This window comes from Propithecus coquereli, unplaced genomic scaffold, assembly GCF_000956105.1.
Source record: "Propithecus coquereli isolate 6110/MARCELLA unplaced genomic scaffold, Pcoq_1.0 Scaffold58, whole genome shotgun sequence".
Taxonomy (NCBI): domain Eukaryota; kingdom Metazoa; phylum Chordata; class Mammalia; order Primates; family Indriidae; genus Propithecus; species Propithecus coquereli.
This window is the reverse complement of record NW_012151729.1, coordinates 2,086,785-2,108,092: the sequence shown is the minus strand read 5'-3', so window position 1 is coordinate 2,108,092 and position 21,308 is coordinate 2,086,785. Positions and strand designations below refer to the sequence as shown.

Sequence of the window (21,308 nt, the reverse complement as noted above, 5' to 3'; positions counted from 1 at the left end):
AAATCAGGGAGCTAGGCTCACTCCCAAAACCTGAGACCAGAGGAGGTGGCAGCAAGGCAAAGAAAGAGTTTTAAGAGTCTGTAGCAAACAGAGACTCCTTTCGATAGGGAAAGGAATGAAGGCCTTGCGTGGAGGAGGAGATGGCATCTGAGCCGGCTGCTGATGCATAGGACAATTCGGTCAGGTGGAGGCAGGTGGGGTTGTTCTTGGCAGTGGGGACAACTTGAGCAAAAGCCAGGAGAAGGGAAACTGAGGGACCTACTCCCTCCTTGCTTTAAGCCAAGCTCTGCTCCCTACTCCAACATCTGGGGACCCATGCCTTGAGAAGATGAGGCCATTCTGGTTCCATGTCCACAAACTGGGGCTTCTAGCTCCCTCTCCCCCATCCCACATCTCCCTCTTGGTCCCTCAAGGTACCCTGAGTCCTGTCCTCCTGGTTTTGAGGTGCTGGGGAATCAGGGCTGGAAATACTGTCACCACGCTACAGAATTGCATAAAGACACCGCTGTGGGGTAGGAGCCAATGCTGGGCCAGGCGGAACGGAGGGATGACTTGGGCGGAGGCATATGCCAGCTGCATTGTCCACCGCTGGGCAGAGGGGCTGGCACTGCAGGCCGCAGGGAGGGGGGCTCGCAGGGAGGGAGCAGGGTCTGCTTTACCTAACATCTTTATCCCTTGCATTTTTTCCTTCAGCCGGGAATTCTCCTCCACTAGGCGCTCAAAAGCTGCGGATGCCTCTCCCGGAGGCACGCCGCCCCCAGGGTCGTAGATCCGGTACGGTCCTCTCCCTTCCATGAGGGTAGCTCAGCCCCTGCCGTGGTGCCCGCCTGGCTGTAAGGACAACAGCAGTATATCAGCAGGCTGGCTGGGCCACTGAGGCATCCTTTATGGGGAAGCGCTAGTCTGTCAAGGACCCAGAAGGCAGTCCCCTTAACCCAGAATAGAACACAGCACTTCGGGCTGGTCTGATGATCGTACAACAGAGCAGAATGGTCACCTCCTTTGATATGCACACTCTGCCTCTATTAATGCAACCTAAAAATGACATCGGTTTCTTTTAGTGGCCTCACTGCACTGCTGGTTCATTTGGAACAGCAGTCAAAAACCGTCGGGTACAATGTGGGGTACAACAAAGAAACTGGAATTAGAATTTTAAAAGCTGGGTTCAAGTCCTGTCTGTGAGGTCCAGAAGGACAGCGACCCTGTCTGTTTGTCCATCACTGCAGCCTCATTGCCTAGCTCAAAATTAGCTATGAAGTGAATGTCCAACAAACACTTAGCAAAGTAACAGCCTAGTTACTAATTCACTGTGGGATCATGGGCAGTCCCTTCCACTCTCTGCAGAGGGGAAATGAAAGTCTTAAACTAAATCAGTAATCTTTAAAGTGAAATGCTTGTACTCAAAGCTATAAGCAAGTCAGTCTAGTCCAAAGTTCCATTTATATGTATGTTACCTTCTTAAAAAAAAAAAAAAAAAAGATGAAGAAGAAGAAAAACCACCCTGACTAATATTTAATACACTGTCACCCTCCTCTGTTAGTCTCACATCATGTATGGCCTGTCCCTTCTAGTTCTGATGAACAGAGGAATTCTCCATCAAACCACTACCTATCTGTGCAGCAAGTTTTTGGTATTAATCTGTTCAATTTCATCTGCTTTATTTCATTTGAAACCATTCTGAAAAGTGATCTCAGAATCCTAGGTCTGTGACTTAGTAGAGAAACTCCCCTTCCATTCATCCAACCATTCATCCATCCATTCGTTCAATAATTATTTACTGAGTATCTACTCTGTGCTGCCTGCTAGTCTGGGTGCTGAGGAATTATCAGCAAACAAAACAAAAATCCTTCAGGGAGCTTACATTCTAGTGGTGGATGCAGATGGGGATGGTGGGGAACATAGTATTTCAGGTGATGAAAAAGTCTTTGGACAAAAATTAAGCAGAGAAGGACAGGGCAGAGGCTGTGATTTTCAGTGGAGCTGGCAGGAAAGGCCTCATGAAGAAGGAGCTATTTTAGCAAAGGCCTGAAGGAGGTGAAGATATATGGGGGAAGAATATTCTAGGCAGAGAGGACAGTAAGAACAAAGGCCTTGAGGCTGGAAAGCTGAGTCAGCCTCCAGCTCTGCAAACAGCTCACCAACATGAGAGAGCTCCCAAGGCCTCCACCAGGGACCTCAGAAGGACGTGGGGGCCTGGAAACCTCCCTCCCAAGATCAGCACCCGAAAGGCAAAAACTGTTCCAGTCAGGAATCCTCAAAGGCCCCTTCAACTCCACGCAGTGCTCAATGAAAGAAAAAAGTGAAAAAGGATTAACAGCAACACCACGGTTCGTTAATCATCCATCTGCCAGGCACTGCCTTCAATGCCTCAGACACATTGTCTCAGTTAAGCTGGCAACAACCCTAAGATACATACGAATATCACCCCCATTTCATATGGGAGAAACTGAGGCTCAGTGAGAAACTGAGGCTGAGTTACATAACTCAGCCCAGATTACACTGCTAGCAAGAGAGAGCCAAGATGCAAAGCCAGCTCCACCTGCTGCCTAAAAAGGCTGAGACCAACCCCCTGCTACACTCACACAGCCAGGACAGAGGCAGGGGGGCAGAGAGGGGGTTCAAGTCTGTTTGTAGGGCAGCACCAGGTTATCAGGTAGCTCCTGGGCTGTTTCCAAGAGGGTCCATGGGATGGAATGGGCCAGAAAGGAAAACAAAATTCTGCCAAGCAGGACCCTGTCCCCCAAAGAGTGACAAATACAAGACCAACACACACTGCAAGGAGGCACCCACGCCCTGCTGGGCCCCGCAGGCAAAGGACAGCTGCCCACACGCCCATCACAAAAGTCACCACTCGGCTTGGGGGAGACTTGTGTTTAACTTGCAAGTTCCATGTTGTACAGCAGAGCAATAAAGCTCAGATGTCCCCGCTGCAGTAAAAGAGACAGTGCGGGCAAAGCACTCAGCGCAGTGACCGGCACATACTGAGGTAGGTAGAACTGCTGGCAGATGCAGGGTCCTTCCCCACTCTCACCTTTCCCTCATAGGCCTTACCCCCTAGCATGGGATGCACCCGACTGGTGCGAGCATTGCCCACGTGGCTGGGAACTTCCTCAGGCAGGAGCACGCTGCATGCACCTCCGTATTCCCGCCACCGCTGACAGCTGCCTGGAGCTCACAACCAGGGAAACAGAGGGCTGGGAGGGGCTCACAGCCACCCGCAATGATAAGGGCAACAGCGCCCTGGTTCCTGCCCATCACTCTGCACACACCCTAGACACAACTCACAATGACACTACGTGATGGTTTGGGTAACTTTTTACGCCATATCTGGCTTGCCCAGTGGATGGGAAGCTCCAAGAGATGAGGGAGCGAGTCCGCCTCATGTGCCCAGGTATCCTCATGGCGGACCTGAGTAGAGCCTCCATAAACTTCTAATTCAGGGGGGGAAGACTGAAAGGACCCGAGGAGCCCTTGACCCTGACCCTGCCTCCTGAGGAGGCCACATCCAAACATCCCAGAGAGAGCCCACCCATGGTTGGCTGACCACAGGCTCTCCAGACAACCATACGCTTCTGGAACCAGGGTGGGCACAGCCATGCTCCCTCAGGGGCCCAAATGCACAGCCCAGCAACAGAGCAGGGCGCAGGACAAGAGAACTGAAACACACCTCCATGTCCTCCAGACCATGCAACGCCCAGTCCGTCCCTTGGCTCTGGGGAGCCACCAGGGAAGGGGGCTCATGGGAAGCAGAAAAGCGAGCAGCCGGGCTATTCTCCCCACGCCAGCCGCAGTGGGCAGGGCTCGCGGGCAGAGAGGGAAACTGGGAAGAAACGGCCTATTGTGAGAAAACCGTCTCTGGACATCAGAGGAGCTGCCCAAGGCAGGGCCTGGACTTCTGGAGGAAAGAAAGACAAAGAGAGAAACGGGGAATTTCCAGGTCCTGCTGACCTCATGCCCAGATGGTCAGCGGCAGTCCCAGGATGACTGCTGGGCAGACAGGAACTCTCCTTCTGGTCAGAGAGGTTTTCGTAAGCTCTCCCAGAGAGGGCAGTCAGCTCAGGGTGACGGAGCTGGAAGGGAATCTCCAAGGGCCATGAGGCCAATCCCACACTGTCAGATGGGAGAGAATCGTCCAGAAGGAGTGAGTAAGGGGCTGCGTCAGACAGGATAACAGCACGTGTGTCCCCTCCATCACATACCTCAAGAGTGTATGGAAAGGGGACCCCACCCCTCACACGGGGCAATACCTAGAGCTCAGAGCCCCGCAGTCCTTGGGCGTGAATTCATCCGATTCTCCCACGTGGCACAAGCAGGGCAGCGAGTCAGGGCCCTGAGCAGGGAAGGCTCAGGTCACAAAAAAGTCAGGATGGAGCTGGGACCAGATCCCTGCTCTCTCCAGTCTGCCCACGGCCACCCTCCATTTCCATTCCTGCCTTTTGATCTCACTGCAGTGAGATCTTCTGGTGGGGTCTGGCTCCAGACTCCATATTCACCTGGTTCCAGAAGCTACAAATCAGCAGGTGGCCCACTGGCAGTGGGACCCCAACCCCCTTGCCTAAAGCAGAAACAGCTAGTGGTAAAGACGCAGGCAGCTCAGACTTTCTTCCAAAACAAGACCTCAGCCAGTGGGGAAGGGGGCCTCCATAGCCCACCCGGCGGGACTCTAGGGCTGCCCACCAGTACCAGAAAGGCGCAGTTTGGGGGCAGAAAGGGGCCCAGACAGGCAGCAGGTCAGGCAGCGACCACAGAGCATGGAGATGAAAGTGATGCTGTTGAAACTGAAGGAGCCACTCACCACCAGGCAAGCAGCTAGCAGGGTGGGAGGGGAGCAGGGGTGTGGGCCCAGATCCCAGCCTCACCCCAGAAAGAGAAGGTTGGAAAACATAGATTCGGAATTAAATTTGCATTCCAGATTCTGCACAGAAATGCTTCAGCCTGTCTGAGACTGTCTTGCCATTAGCCACGTTCTGGTAGCTGGAGGTGGGGGTGGGAGGCGCCCCCAGGCTCCCCAAATGGTATTCACTTGCACAGCCACTAACATTTGCAAAATAAGTCACAGTTTCCCAAGCATTGTTTTTCCATCTGATTGTCACAATAACCCTGGAAAGAAGGTAGGGCTGATGTCTGTTTGACGGATGAGGAAACTAAAGCCCAGCTTGGGGACCTAGCCCAATTTAATGCCTCTGGTCACTAGCTACAACCTGGGGCCAGCTACCCCCAGGAGGAGGTGATGTTCTCCCCGGCCCAGAGCCCAAGCAGATCTCTGGTACTGGGAGGCAGGAGGTCATGGTGGCGGGCAGAGGCCAGGGCTGTGGTATGGTGGCAGGTGGGGGTGGCAGAGGGGTGAAGGGAAGTGCACAGAACAGAACATCAAAGAGGCCTGTCCTAGTGTCTACTCTGCTGTCCGCTCTCTGAGTATGGGACCATGGGCTCATTCCTTGCGTGTGAGCAGAGGAGTCTGGCCTAAGTGGAAACCGGGTGATGTCTTAAAGCTGGCCTCGTGATGGAAGAAGACCCAAGCCTTGGGAGCCAGCGGCAAGTCAAGGAAAGAGAGGTGACCAGCACACTAGAACTAACACAGCCTTGCAGTCAGGAAGGAAGGGTCCAAACAGGGTGGGGACTAGGGTGGGGCAAGCTAGGCACTCCTCAAATGAGTGAGCCCTCCTCAAATGCTGCACCCTGGGGCCTCCCCTGCACTAGTCTCAGCTCTGTCCACCCCTGGACAGCTGCCTCTTCTGTAAAATAGGAATAATAATAGAATCTACTGGGTATAAACTTAAAGAAATTAAATGAAACAATATGTGCATAGTTGGAAGGGAGTTCTCACTTTCTCCTTTATACAATACTTCCTGGTTGTTTGATTTATTGAATCAAGAAACATATATTTCTTTTATAATAAAATCTCCGAAGTCATAAGAGTATACAGTATCTAGCTCAGTACTTGGCACACAGTAGGTGCTTAGCAAAAGGTGCAGCAACCCCCCACAACTATGCCCAGCAGTCGGTTGAGCAACAATGAGGTTGCAAGTACGGTGTCTAATATAAAGAGCTGGGGCTGAGGAATCATGAGGTCTAGTCAAGGTACATTAGAGCAAACACCTTCCCAGCACTGGGCCGCAGTTCCCTAAAAATGAAGGAGTTGCAACAATAGCAATACTATAACACCGGGGGGTTGAACTGGATAATCCTTACGGCCAGGGCCATCAGATGGCTAAAAACACTGCGAGAGAGGACTGCAGAGCACCGAACTAAAGACGGGAGGGAGGGCGACAGTTTGTTAAGTGCTACCATATGCCAGGCACTAGGCTGCACCATTATGTACATTAGCTCATTTTCTTCTCACTATAAGAGACAAAAATTATTATCTCTGCTTTCCAGTGAGAAAACCAATCCCCCCAGCTAGACAGCATTATCTCCATTTTTCAGACGAGGAAGCAGACTCAGGGAGGTTAAGTCACTTGCCTAAGGACACATAGCTGGTAAGTGCTAGAACAAATACTCCAGCCTTGATCTGTCAGACTCCAGCACTCTTCGCTGCCCTGCACTGCCTGGAGAGGCAGGAGGCTAAAGCTCAGGGGAAGAGGACCAGTCCTGCTGTCCAGCTCTCTAGAACATGCCCCAAGTTCCCAGTCCCTGCCTTTGCTTGTCTCTAACATTGTATGCCACCAGATCCCAGTCTGCCCCTGGCCATCTGCTGTCACCAGGGCTTATTAACAATCTCATAATGAAGGGACGCTCAGGGGAAATTCAGTTCTGTGCCTGTCCAGTCTGAAGAGGAGCCAGGGGACTCCGGCTGGCCAGCTTTAGCAACCCGGACCTCACCAACTTCCTCCTCAAGATGAGTCCTGGGGCAGCCAGCACTGCCTATAGTTAGGCTACTCCCAGTTCTGCTTCCACTGGCCCTTGCTCTGCCCTCTGGCGTCCCCTGGAATAAGGAACAAGATGCCTCTCTGCTCCATGTCAGCCCTGAATAGATTTGGAACCTGTAGCATTCTCTTGAAGCTGATCAGCCTTTGTTTCCTGCACTGCCCCCGCCCCCAGGGGCTGGCTTCCACACCCCTCCCCAGCCCATCCCCCACTAACCCTCTACCCCCACCCTATCTGCAGCTGGTCCTGGAACCAGACACAGTACTCCAGGTGTGGTCTGCCTGACTGAACACAAAGAGCCTTTCACCTCTGCTCTTACGGGTATTATATTTCTATTGATACAGCCTTGGTATACATTTGCTTTCCTTATAGCTGGGCCACCCACCGTAAAGAGTGTACTTTCTCAATGATGTCAACAACCTGCATGTATTCCTGATTGGCTGAGAACAAAGCTCTCTTCTGAAAAGTGTGCTTAAGGAGGTGTCAATTACATAAAGGGGAAAAAGTAACTTGTTGATTCAGTAATCCCCTATCTAGAGTTCTAGATATCTAGAGATCTCTGCATCAGTACACACAGGGGCTGGGCGAAGACATTCACTGCCACAGGCTTTACATTAGCAAAAATATCCAGAATGTTCATCAAGAAGAAACTGGTTAAATAAACTATGGTGCAGTCATTCAATGGACTATACTACAGTCATCGAAAAGAATTGGGTAGACTGCTTTGCAGTGACACAGAAAGAAAGATGCCCATTACATAAAAAGCAAAGTACAGATATATATGTGTAATAGGATACTATTTTTTTAAAAAAAAACCACACAACTATGTGTGTGTGTGTGTGTGTGTGTGTGTGTGTATAAAACCTTAAACGTGCATAGAAAAAGGTCTGGATGGATGCATACCAAACTGCTACTGGTAGATGGCTCTAGAAAAGGACCTGGGATAGGGAATGAGAATCAAAAGAAACTTTTATTTTACCTACAATATTTTAACTCTTTACATGGGAAATCTAGTCCTGTTCCTATGCAATTAAAAAATTAAGTTCTAAATATGGTGGGGCCAGGGGAAGGGAAGAGAAAGGAAAAAGAACACAACTTTCACTTTTTACTTTATACCTTCTGTATTGTTTGAGTTTTGGGGGTTTTTCCCCAATGAGCATGTGTTATTCTGTAATTTTTTAAAGGGAGATTTTAAAATAATTTTTTAAAAAAATATAAGCGGTTTGACAAGGTGAGAATGATAGGGAGGACCTATTGTTCTGGCACCAAATGAGGCTGAAGGACTGTGGGTGAGGGATGCCCGTTTCATGTGGACAGAAAAGGCTATGGGGATTCTCTAAAAATAAGGAGGAAAACTCCAGGGGTGAGTTTTCTAATTAAGGAATTCAGTTTGGAGAACTGGCAACTGCAGAGGAGAGTTTCAATTTGGAACCCACTAGAAAGGATCTGGCTTCAGGAAGGTCAGAGCTGGGCCCTGAGGTGACCACGGCAGGACAGAAACACCAGACTGTGGATAACCACCATGAGCCGGGCACAGGTGAGGAGCAAGTGCTTCCCCGCCCACCACCGGGGAGTCCTCACACCTGCATTACACCCTTTTTGCTGGTAAGGAAGCGGAGGCAAGAGAGATACAGAGCTCGACTCCTGACCACATGGTTCTCAAGGAATAAAGTGGAAACCAAATCTGATCATCACATCAGTGATCCCAGTCTTGTAGTCTCCTGTCACCAACGGCCCCTAAGAAAAGCTGAGAAGGCAGCCCAAGCGACCCCAGCCTAATCTCAGTCGCCCCACGCAGGCCTCCTCCAGCTCCTGGGATCCACAGGCAGGACACATCGTCTGCCTAGAAGCCTGGCTTCCCTCCCGGCCCCGGGGACCTCACTTAGCCCAGGAGGAGTGGCTTCAACTACAAGCCATGGGGGCAAAGGGCACCAAGACCAACCCTAGGACAAGAGAGATGGGGAACCTGACTCTCCTGCTGTCTCTCGGCCCCCAGTATGCCCAAAGCTGGTTTATCCAGTGAAGGGCTTATCCAACCCTGTAATTCCTCACCCCTCTCCAAAAGGGAAGATGCCAATTTTTGAGATTCCCCTTATAGCAAACATGGTGGAAAGAGGGTTTAATAGATTCAAATCCTGGCTCTGCCCTCTCCCCAGGTGACTTTGAGCAGGCCTCAGTTTCCCTGTTTCTCTTTATGGTAATGTTGTGAGGGCCAAGTAGGAACCACAGAGTTCTGTGTAAACCTTTAAATGCTACCCAAACAGGAGTGACAATGGCTATCAAAGGGCTAGGAGAAGAAAGGCTGGACAAGGGCTGAGATACTCAGACGAAGGCCAAAGATGGCTTGTATTAACAGCAAAAGGCTGGAAACGACCTAAATGAAGAGGAAAATGAGTAACCATATCCTGGCAGTTTCGTATCAGGGAATACTATACGGCAGTGGAAAATGAAAGAACCAGAGCTAGAGATAAAAACAAGCATGAATCTCACAATTCTAACATTAAGCAAAACAAGCAAGCTGCAGAAGACTACAGACGGTATGACTGCATTGAAATAACATTTTCAAACATACAAAACAACAATACATACTGTTTAGGGATGCATACATTTATAATAAAACTATAAAGAAGTACAAAAGAGGCCGGGCGCGGTGGCTCACGCCTGTAATCCTAGCTCTCTGGGAGGCCAAGGCGGGAGGGGAGGACTGTTTGAGCTCAGGAGTTCGAAACCAGCCTGAGCAAGAGCAAGACCCCATCTCTACTAAAAATAGAAAGAAATTAACTGGACAACTAAAAATATATAGAAAAAATTAGCTGGGCATGGTGGCACATGCCTGTAGTCCCAGCTACTTGGGAGGCTGAGGCAGGAGGATCGCTTGAGCCCAGGAGTTTGAGGTTGCTGTGAGCTAGGATGACGCTATGGCACTCTAGCCCAGGCAACACAGTGAGGCTCTGTCTCAAAAAAAAAAAAAAACGCTAAATTCTGAACACTTGTTTCTTCGGGGAGATGATTTGGGAGAAATTTCGGGTGTATGGAAAATGTGTTATTTCTTAAACTGGATGAGTGGGGACCCAGGTGTCTGCATGTTAGACTTCGTAACTGAGAAACTCCGTAACATTTTCTAGAAGTCAATGTTGCACACTCCCAGGAGTCAGGGTCAGATGGCGGTGGCATTTGCAGAGGTAGAAGTGGGGGCGTGGAGGGACCAGGGCTCCTCGGACCCCTGCTGAAGCTGACTGTGACAAAGGCCTGAAGGCCAGCAGAGAGTGAGGCGAGTGCTCTGCAGAGTGGGAGGCGACCAAACCAAAGTGCTCCTGACTCATGGGGCAGCCCCACACACGCCATGAAAATACCAGCTCTGGCCACTAGGCCTGCCTACTTGGTGACATGACTCCCACGGTGCACGTGCGTGCGCGCGCGCACACACACACACACACACACACATACACAGACGTGCGCGCGCGCCCCTGTCTGGGCTGCCCGGTTTGTCCACCACACAGGTGCTCAGGGACACAGGGCTACTGCCTCTCAAGGAACAGCCTCAGGGTGAGGGCCCTGGGAGAGAGGAGCTCAGCCCTGCCCAGGACAGCCCTCAGACAAAGAGCCAGCTGCTCCTCGCCAGTCATCTGTTCCAATCTGAAGAGTGACTGTCCCAGGCCAGTCATGGGAAAATCATCGAGAATTTCCTGCAGTGGCCATAGTGGCCGCAAAGGTCTCTGGGGGTCGGGAGCTGTGCTTCCCCACAGAACAAGGGGAGGTGCACCCTGCTGCCCTGTGCCTCCCTACAGCAACTCTCCAGAGGGCACCTGGATACCCTCCCTGCACGGATGGCCAGGAACAGGAGGGGCAGGCACCACGGGCAGAAGGGAGGCAGCAGCAAGAAGCTAGGAGGGTGGGCAGGTTAAGGCCTGGCCCAGCCGGAGGAGATTGGGAGCCACTGGAGCCAGAGAGGGCGACCCAGACACTGAGTTGTTAGAGTGAAGAGCTGGAAAAGAACGCCCTGAGATGTCAGTTGGCGCAATCCCGCCATTTTGCACCTGGGAAACTACAGCCAGCAAAGGGAGGAGACCTGCCCAGAGCCACATGAACAGCAGTGGCACAGATGGGACACAAACCCCATCTTCTAGTGGCCACCTGTGCGCTCTCTTGCCACACCACGCTACTGCCCAACCTCTCTCCCTGCTTCAAAGTGCTCAGGTGAACAATGAGGAGGAAAAGGAGGAGGTGAGAAAGGAAGAACCTGCACTGAGGTGGGCCCACAAAAGAAAGAAGTCTGTAACAACACTGGGAGGTGGACAGCTCCCTGATCCTGGGCTGGGGTCAAGCGGAGGGGTGCTGGATGCTGTTCAGGGAATTGAGGCCAAATGTCCTCTGAACCCCTCCAACATCTGAGTTTCCACTAGTCTAAACAGCAACAGATGTTTGAAACAAACCAAAGGATGACCCATCCAGAGAGGACATAATATGGTCCATAGAGTGGCAAGTGTCTTAGTCTGTTTTCTGCCGCTATAGCAGAATATCATGGACTGGGTAATTTATAAAGAACAGAAGTTTATTTGGCTCATGGGTCCAGAGGGTGGGAAGTCCAAGAGCATGGCACCAGCATCTGGTGAGGGCCATCCCATGCCGGAAGATGGAAAGTGAAAGCGAGTAGGTGAGACAGAGAGTATCGGAACCCTTTTATAACTAACCCAGTCCCATGACAGCGACATTAATCCATTCTGAGGACAGACCCTCATTAATCCATTAATCCATTCATGTGGGCAGAGCTGACATTAATCCATTCATGAGAGCGGAGGGAATAAGCTTCCAGCAAATGGACTTCAGGGGGGCCACATTCAAGCCATAGCAGCAAATTATCCAGAGCACAGAAAATCGTACCATCCTCATCATCTCCTACTGAAATCCTTTCAATGGCCTCATTCTTATTAGCACCATCAACAGTAACAGCAGCTAGCATTTACTGAGCACTTACCGCCTATCAGCCCTGCGCTGTCCCATCAATTCCAACCACTCTAGGAAGGAACACTGACGTCATCCGGAGCTTACAGATGAGTTTGCAGAGGCCCAGAGTGGCAGAGGCAGCACCCACCCAGGTCTGCCAAGCACTGAAGCACGCGCTGTGCACCAGGGGTTCTCAAAGACCGGCCTGGACCAGTGGTATCAGCATCACCGCCACCCACTGGATCAGATGCTCTGGGGGTGCAGCCCAGCAATCTGTTTAACAAGCCTCCGACCCAGGTGATTCTGATGCATGCTCAAGTTTGTGAACCAACTGCTCTAACAATTTCCCAATGCTGCTAACAGGAAAAAAAATGACACTTCTAAGCCTAGTACCAAGACCTTTTAGGGTCTTTCCCAGCCCACCTCGTCAGCTCCTCAACCCAGTAAAGCCTTACTCAAAATCTTCTGCCCAGTCTACTAAGTTCCAGGAGAGGACCATCATCTTTCTAGGGTCTGGCCTTGAAGTCACTTACCCCCAGAAGCCCCCCCACCTAGCACCCCAAATTACTCCACACTCCAGTCATATTTATGCCGGTCAGAGTCATTAGGCAATTGATGGCACACGATGCCTTCTACGTAGCACTCATAGCACATTTCTCCCCACTTGACTACAAGTTCCTGGAGGGCAGAGCCAGTTCCTTATGCACCTACGAGTCATGAACACTGCACAGCAAGCACGGGGCACAGAGAGCCATCAGGAAATGCTTGCTAACTATCAGAAGGGGGAAACATGCCATGGGAGAGCAGATTCTGGCTTTCAACCCACATCCCATCTCTAGGCCTCAGTTTCCTCATCTGCAAAATGCACCATTATTCTAGTTTCTTCTATTTTACTCATTTATTGGACAAACCCAGCAAAGCCATACCCTAGACACTCTTCTCATCAAGAATACACACATGAAGACTACAGAGGTCCCTGTTCACACCCTTATATCACAGGAAAGGAGAAAGATAATAAATAAATACGCATTAAAAATAACTCTGTGCCAGACACTAAGTTCTATACATACACTTTCTCATTCGCAAATAAAGGAGATTATTTCAGAGCATGATGAATGTATGAAAAAAATAAAATAGTAATGTGACAGAAAGTGAAAAAAGGAGCTACTTTGCATAGAAAGATCAGGGAAGGCCCCTCTGAGGAGGTGACATTTGAGCTGAGACTTGACGGATAAGGAAAAACTAGCCATGGGAAGAGCGGGGGAAAGGTTTTCTAGGCAGAGGGAAGAGCACATATGAAGGCCTTGGGGTGAGAACAAGCTTGACGTGTTGGAGGGAAAAAAGCAGGCCGCGTGGCGTAGCTAAATCACAGTGAGTGCAGGAGTAAAACAGTAACCAGTGGGTTGGAGAGGGAGTCAGAAAAACAACCTCCTACAATGCTGCCCTGCTCAAATCAGGTAGGCCTGACCCAATGAGGACATCCGGGCCCCAAGTCACAGGCAGCACTGGGGGTAAGAGTATGAGTCAGACCCCCCAGCTTCCTGGGGCCCCAAAAAACCTGGTATGGGCATTGAGGGGCAGGCACCAAGCCTCAGCATGAGTGCCATGCCATGCCACAGGGCACCCATGGGTGGGAGATAACATGGAGACGTAATATGTAGAATATAGGACACTCCCAGCTGCAGCTTCCAGAATGCATGATCAAGTGCTTCCATGAAGTGCCAGTCCCTGATCACATTACTTTCCCAGGACACAACCAGGACAGTAACCTTGGTCTGGGGAATGGGAACAGGGCCCAGGGTTCAAATGTACTAGTCCTGGGCAAGTCTTAACCTCTTTGGTCCTCAGTTTCCTCACCTGAAAATTGAGGATACTAATAGGGTCATTAGAAAGCTGAAATGAGATACTGAATGGAAAACACTGTGCCTGGCATATAGCAAGTGTTCATAACATAAGCTATTAGTATCATCATTATCAATTTTTTCACTGCCTCAGTTTTCTCTGCTGCAAAACAGGGACAGGCATACAACATCATAGAGCTGCTATGAGTTTGCTCTAATAAATATTCCACTCTCCTAATACAACATCGTCAGGGATTTCAAAAAATTCTGAGAGTGCCCCTTTCTGACCTCTCATCAGATGTCAAATTCCCCTCTATCACACCCCATTGTTTGGAGAATGAGTAAGTGCTGATTTAATCCCATTTTGACGGTGCTGTGAAAAGAAAAATGATGCATTAGGAATTCACACATTTCCCTGCACTGTCATTCCGCAAGGGGGTGGGGATGGATGTCCGCTCTTCTGCATCATTCACAAAAGTCCCTCCCTCCCCTTACCAAAACACAACCTCTCTGCCCCAGTCATACAAAATTCCCACCCACTGCTGTACATACAATTTAATGACTGTATAATGCAATCACTCCCATACACACTACCACACAATACACATGCACGCGAATACCCTACAGTGGAAAAGTCACTCATACTAGGAACTCCATCCCCAAAATCACTCCCGGAAACTCACTACATCTACCCTGCACATGCACACAAATGTCTCCAACAACGTGCATGCAAAATATGTTCAACAGAAACAGAATAGCAGTGACTCTGGAGCCACATGCCTGAGCTCAAATCTGACTTTGCAACTCACAAGTTGTGTAACCCCAATTTCCAAGTGCCTAGGTTTCCCAAACTGTAAAATGGGCTTAATGATAATATTTGGGATGAACGTGACAACTCAATGACTTTAATATACATAAAGCGTTTAGAACAGCACTTGGAAAGGGCCCGATAAGAGTTGTTTTGTTCCTCATCGTTACATGTGCACCCTGCTTCCAGAACTTCACACAAAACTACTGACGCCGCGTAGGCAACTCACCCCCACACGGTAAACAGCCCCGCGGCAGCTCCACCCGCACCCCGGGGCCCGCAAGCCGCGCATACCGCCTCCGCGCGGTTCCCAGGCGCTCCCCGTGCAGTGCGCACGCGCGCCCCCGCCACCCCGGCGCCGGCCAGGGAGTCCCAGCGCACCCCGGCCCCGGCTGCCGGGGCAGACGCCCCGCGACCTCGCGAGCCCAAGTCTCGGGCCCAGGCCACCCGATCCGACTTCCCCCTCACGCCCGGTCCCTGCCGAGGCTCCGAACGACCCGGGTCCCGGCTCCCACCTCCCCTTCCATCCTCGCTCCGGCCCGGCCGGGTTACCTGAGGGAGGGGGTTTGGGGGGACAGCGCTTCGCTCACCACCTCCAGCCTCGAGTCCAGGGACGGGGCAGCGGCTCGGGCCAGGCGCCGGCCCCGCAGCGTTCCTCAGGCTCCCGGGCCGGGGCTGGGGGACAGGGCCAAAGACTAGGAAGTGCCGGGGGCTGGGCCGCCCCACCCCTGGGAAAGTCCCCGGCGACTGGCAGGCCGCTCGCCCAATCGCGCCGCGCGGCCGGATGGAGCGAGGTAAACACCGGGGACCTGAGAGCCGGCTCGCCAGGCCCACAGCGGCCTTCCCCTCCGGCAGCGACCTCCCCGGCGCCGCCGGCCCAGGCCGGTGCAGCCCCTCGCCGCACTCCCAGCGCCGGAAGCCCCGGGCCAAGGCCGCCTGGGGCCACCTTGAAAGCGGGAATCTCAGAGCGGAGGCGAGCGGCTCAGACCACCCAGCCCCTTCCTTGTAACGAGGAGGACAGAGGCCAGAGCAGGGAGGGGACTTGGCAAAAGGCACGTAAGCATTTGGAGCTAAGCCAGAGCTGGAGCTCAGGGCCCCAGAGTTCCGCCCAGGGCGCTCCTGGACTCTTTTTACAAGGCTATAGAAATTCCGAGCTGAAAGGACCCTTAAAGACTCTATTGTTCCTGCTAACATTTTTTGCTCACTTACGCTCCAGGCATTGTAAGCACTTGGGGTGCATTATTTTATTCGCACAATCACCCTGGTGAGACAGGTTGTATCCGCCCCCTTTTATTTTTTAACATAAATAATATATGGCACAGAGAGGTTAGATGACCTCCGTAAGGGGCTGAGCCAGGTTTCAAACCCAGGTGATTAAATCCGGAGGCTGTCTTCCACCCTTCCTCACTGTGGGATTTCCTGGACAGGTAAGGAGCAGTAGGAACTCGCTTTAAGGTTAGGAACAGTTTTCGTTAAGCCCATAATTTTATTTTATGTTTGTTTGTTTGTTTTTTGAGACAGGGTCTCGCTCTGTTGCCCGGGCTAGAGTGCCGTGGCGTTAGCCTAGCTCACAGCAACTTCAAACTCCTGGGCTCAAGCGATCCTCCAGCCTCAGCCTCCCCAGTATCTGGAACTACAGGTGGAGACTACAGGCAAGCGCCACCATAACCAGCTAATTTTTTTTTCTTTTCTTTTCCTTTTTTTTTTTTTGTTGAGACGTGGTCTTGTTCTTGCTCAGGCTGGTCTTGAACTCCTGACCTCAAGCAGTCCTCTCACCTGGGCCTCTTGTCAAAGTGCTAGAATTACAGGCGTCAGCCACCCTGCCCAGCCTAGGACAGCTCTTTAAACTGGGTGAAAATAGCTTTATGGAAAACCTATTGCAAAAGACCCACTGGAACTGTTGAAAACTTAATTATTGACAGGCCCTCATCCTCAAAAAGAATTGGGGGAAAGGATTTGGGGTACTATTTCATATACACACCTTCATTTTACAGAAGGGAAGGCCTGTCAGTCAATTGTGGGAAAACACACAGACACTCACCCAAGGAAATGCCTGATCCAGGGATTCTCCTTTCAGGCCTTGTGACATCCTGGGGGGTCTTCAGCCACTTCAAAGGTGTTATCAGATTTTCAAAATTATATTAAATCTACTTCACTTTAGTTACGAAAATGAATACACATATACTTGATTCTGAAGGGGGAAGGAGGGACTGCAAACACTGAACAAAGCACCGCTGAGTGTTACTTTTGGGGAAGCCCTACAGGGAAATCGCAATCAAGGACCTGATTCACATAGCTGCCCCCATGGGTCATTTCCACCCATTAGGCCCCCAGATGCCGGTTTTCTTCCTGTTCTTTGCCTGCACTTTCCCAGTTCTCCTCTTCCTGGAATGCTCTCTCCCTAATCTTTGCCCAGGCCTTCTTAATTCCCACCCTCTACCTACTGAACTCTGAAATTTATTTAATTAACAAAGGGTCTATAATGACTTGTACTTTGTTTCCACAGCTTCAACTGTTTTTGTAAAATGTCTCAGAGAGTTGGGCAAACACCTTCATTTCCCAAAGTTTTGGGTGACACCTAGGTGGGCTTGTTGGAGAATGCTCAAGCTTGACATAAAACAGTTACCCAGCCATCCTTTTGCCTGACTTCCTAGTTCTGGATACTTTTCCTTAACAGTTACAATTTGTGAGCAAACTCATCTCTTCAAAGTCATGACAGCCCCCACCCCTCCCATCCTTTTAAGCCTTTGTTTGACTTCAGAGCATTCCTCATTTATGGATCATGGATCATGGAGACTACTAATGGCAATCCCCTATTTCTGTGGTCCCCAACCCCCAGGTTGCGGACCTGTAATGTCTGTGGTCTGTTAGGAACTGGGCTGCACAGCAGGAGGTGAGTGGTGGAGGGAGGGAAGCTTCGTCTGTATTTACAGCTGCTCCCCATCACTCACATCACCGCCTGAGCTCTGCCTCCTGTCAGGTTGGCAGCGGCATTAGATTAGATTCTGCATTATGGCCGGTTGTATAATTATTTTATTATATATTACAAGGTAATAATAATAGAAATGAAGTGCACAATATATGCAATTCACTTGAATCATCCTATCCTTCCCCCCACCCCACCAGTCCATGGAAAAATTGTCTTCCATGAAATTGGTCGCTGGTGCCAAAAAGGGTGGCGACCACTGCCCTATATGACAGGTAGGTAAATTCAGGCCTCTGTGTAGAAAAGGACTTGCTCAAGGCTATATACATTGAGTGACCTTGGCTCCTAGTCCTGTGTGCTCTGTCACTGTACCATGTCATCTTCACAATGACATGATTTTTCTCATTTTTTTTACAGCAACTCAACACTGTCATGAATACAGGCTGTGGATCTAACTAATGGAGTTCCACTCCTTACTCAGCCACTTACTACTTGGGTAGCTTCTCTAAGCCTCAGACTTCTCTTTCTGAAAAGTGGGGATAATTTACCTACCCCTCAGGTGATCCTGAGAATAAATAAGATAATGCAAATAAAGCCCAAGCTTGGCCCACAGTAGGCATTCAAGAAATGATAGTAGTTCCTAGGTATGGGTTGCATGCATTGGGTAGAACTTCGCTGTTAAACCTAGCAGTACAGCCTCATCAGGTTCCATCCCACCATCCACATCCACTCTGGGAGCCTAGATGCTGGGGGGCATGGCAGGGATGGGAGACAGACCCCCTAGCCTGGCACCCCCACCACCCCTTGGCCCGGAAGGGGATTTCCAAGTCAGGAAGCTGGGCCTGATGCTAGGAGCTGAGTGATTCAGGCAGGTGGCAACCTCTTGTTCTTCCAGAGTGACAACAAGCACCCGCACAATGCCCCACCCAGGAGGAGAATCAAACTGCCTGTGTTTCGTTTTAAAGCACACAAACTTCCTAATCTGCTTTATGCACACTCTACCAAGGTGGCTCTGAAGTCAGACCCAAATATACATTTGAAGGAAATAAAAAACATACCAAAAAATCCACCTACAACTGATTTAGCTCTAAATCAAGTGCCAGAAGAGGAGCAGAGGCTGTGTAATAAAAGCATTAAAAGGTAACATTTATGGAGTATCTGCTGTGTGCTAGGCCCACATCTTCATATAATTTATCTCCCCACCAGCCTATGAGGTTGGTAACATTGTCATCCCCATTTCACACATGAAACTGGGGTTTTGAGGTATTGGATGACTTGCCCAAGATCTTACAGAGCAGCAAGTAACCCAAGCATGAAAATCTAGCCTCTTAAACCATTAACATTCACTCTTAAGTGTCATGGTGCAAAGTCTTGCCAGCTAGCAAGACATAGAACACAGATGCCAGCCTTGATGGGCCTTTAGAAATGATCACACCCAGCCTTTTCCTTGTAGGGCTGGAGAGGGGCCAGAGAGGGATAGGGACTTGTAGGAGATCTTACATGAGTTTGTGATTAATACTCGGGACCAGAACCCAGGTCTTCTGCTTCCAGCACAGTGCTATGTCCACGCACCCAACCAGTGGGAAATGGAGCTTCTAAATCAAACAAGCACATGCCCCATTCCATTAGGAGAGTGAGTGAACTGGGGCCTTGGCTGGGGGGTGAATGGAACTCAGGGCAAGCAGCGAATGAACTGGGAAGAGAGCAGTCCTGGGTCCCTTCCTTAGACCCATAGCCTCAGGCAATCTCAGGTAGGTAAAACCCTCCAGTGGATTCTAGGTACTTTTGGTGCTGGGTGTGTGTGTTTCTGTTAAGAGATTTTGATGATAGTTAAATAAGATAACACATGTCAAGCACATGACATTGACTGAAATGATAACAGGCAATTGTGGCAGTTTTTTGTAAAAAGTGAATAAATAAGCAGAGTCTAAGGTCCAAGCCTCCCTCCCTCAGCCTAGGAAGACTTTTAATTCTCTCTACCCACCTCCCGAATAACCACATGAGGGCATGGTAAGATGGCCATAACTTTTCTCGTTCGTTTGGCACCTTAAGGGGAATGAAACCGTTTCATACCTACAATTTGCCTGCTTCCCACGAAATGCAACATGCAGGGGTTAGGTGTAGGCTCCGGAGTCAGACCGTCCTGGGCTTCAGTCACAGCCCTGCCCCACTTAGAGCTGTGTCTCCTTATCAAATCACATAAAGCCTGTAACTGTGTGATTCACAGGGTGGTAAAAATTAAATGTCACATGGCTTGGCCTCAGTGAAAGGTAGCAATGATAATTACGGTCATCAACCTTATGAGGCAGCAGGAACTGTTTATCTCCTTTTCCCAAGGAGGACCCCGGGGCCCGGAGCTGGGAGCAACTTGCCCTGGACATCGCAGTGGGCTCTGAGGAGCCGGGCCTGGAAGACATCGCTGCTGACTTTTCCTCCAGCCTCTCTCCTGTTTTCCTCTTTCTCCATCCCAACTGTTTCCCCTGTGTCCCTGGGCCTGCCTGTTACTCTTCAGTTTCTAGGGCACCACTGGAGGAGAAGAAAGAGCAAAGTGACACTGGGGGGAAATTCCCGGCCTCGTCACATACGTGGCCTGGCCAGGCCCCTCCCACAGTTCCCAGGAGCCCTGGGTCTCCCCACTCCAGCTTCTCTCCCTCTGGCCTCCCTGTCTCCCGGTCAGGGTGTCAGACCCGGTCTGGGCTTGCATCCAAGCTTGCCCCTTGTCATCTCCTGGAAGAGGGAAGAGGTCAACAGGGCCCAGGTCAGCCCCTCAGGGAGGCGGACCCACAGAACCGGAGCATTTCCTAATCCTGGAAGCCCTAACAGGGCCGTGAGAGCAATCCTCTTTCAGTCCCACCCGCCCCCCACCCATGTCCTCTCCCACACCCCTTCTTCTAGGGCCTCTCCCCGTTCTCCCTCCATTCCTCTGCGGTCCAGAAGCCGCTGTCAGACTTGGCCTCTGATCCTTGCCTTTCTTAGCCAGGGACTTCCCTGGGCTGGGCCTCTGACCAGCTTTGGAAAATCTGGACTGTTTGTGATCAAAAAGGAGGCTGCATCACCACTGTCTGCCAGCCCTTGGCCCACTCCCAGTGCCTCGGGCTCTCTGTTAAAGGTTCAAGGGCAGAAGGGTCCTGCGGCTCTAGGAGCAAAGCCGGTGGGAGAGAGGAGAGAGATCCTTTTGCTCCGGTGTTAAGGAGGGTCCCAGCCTCCATTGTGTCCTTCGGGGAGGCAGGGTTGACTCCCGGTCTCTTCCTATCTAGCTTTAGACTTCTAAAGTGCCCAATGCACACCTGTACCCTCGCCCTCGAAAACTAACACACACAGATTGTACCCGCAGACACACTGTCACACTCAAATAAGCAGACACACAAACTTACACAGACACACACATGTACACCTTGTGGATCTGACACATACGTACAACACAGGCCCATGTTCTCACATACACAAACACACACATCCATGTTCTCGCTTGCACACACCTACTCCCTTTTCTTGAGGGAAGAAGAAGACAAAAATAGGCCTTTCTTTTCTTTCCCTTTGGAAAAGCTAGTGACAACTGGAGAGAAAAAGACTGGCCCGTAAGGCAGGACAGGAAGAGGAAACAGAAGACAGAGGAGGCAGCTGGGTGAGGAGCAGAGGCCAGGAGCCCAAGACCAGGGTGGGCAGAGCAGGCCAGGCTGGGGAGCAGCAGACCCCAGCCGGCAGGAGAGGGGAGGCTGGTGGCTCTCGGCACAGAGCTGGGAGAGTCTGGTGGCCCTGGCACCCTTGTGTGGCAGGCCCTCTCCCCTGTCCTGGCCCACCCGCCCCCATCTGGTCACTCACCTGGGCAAGGGCAGGGAAATGCGAGGGTGTGTGTCGTGGGGCCACTGTCCCTGTGGAGGCTCCGAGGCTCACTGTGCCGCCGCAGGAAGGAGGGCTGGGC

General features: G+C 51.0%; 1 protein-coding gene across 10 annotated transcripts in view; it reads right to left on the bottom strand.

The window, feature by feature from the left end:
• TNIP1 (TNFAIP3 interacting protein 1) overlaps positions 1 to 21,308 on the bottom strand; it is a 52,446-nt gene extending 31,138 nt beyond the window's left edge. For 2 of the 10 annotated variants that reach the window (XM_012658286.1, XM_012658291.1), the window contains exons 1-2: positions 21,209 to 21,308; positions 660 to 831 (exon numbers count right to left, since the gene is read on the bottom strand). In XM_012658286.1, the coding sequence (XP_012513740.1) occupies positions 660 to 795 (136 nt within the window). In that variant the 5' untranslated portion in view covers positions 796 to 831; positions 21,209 to 21,308. Of the gene's footprint in view, positions 1 to 659; positions 833 to 15,012; positions 15,432 to 21,208 lie in introns of those variants that run through there. The other 8 variants (XM_012658292.1, XM_012658285.1, XM_012658293.1 and 5 more) reach the window with 7 other exon arrangements.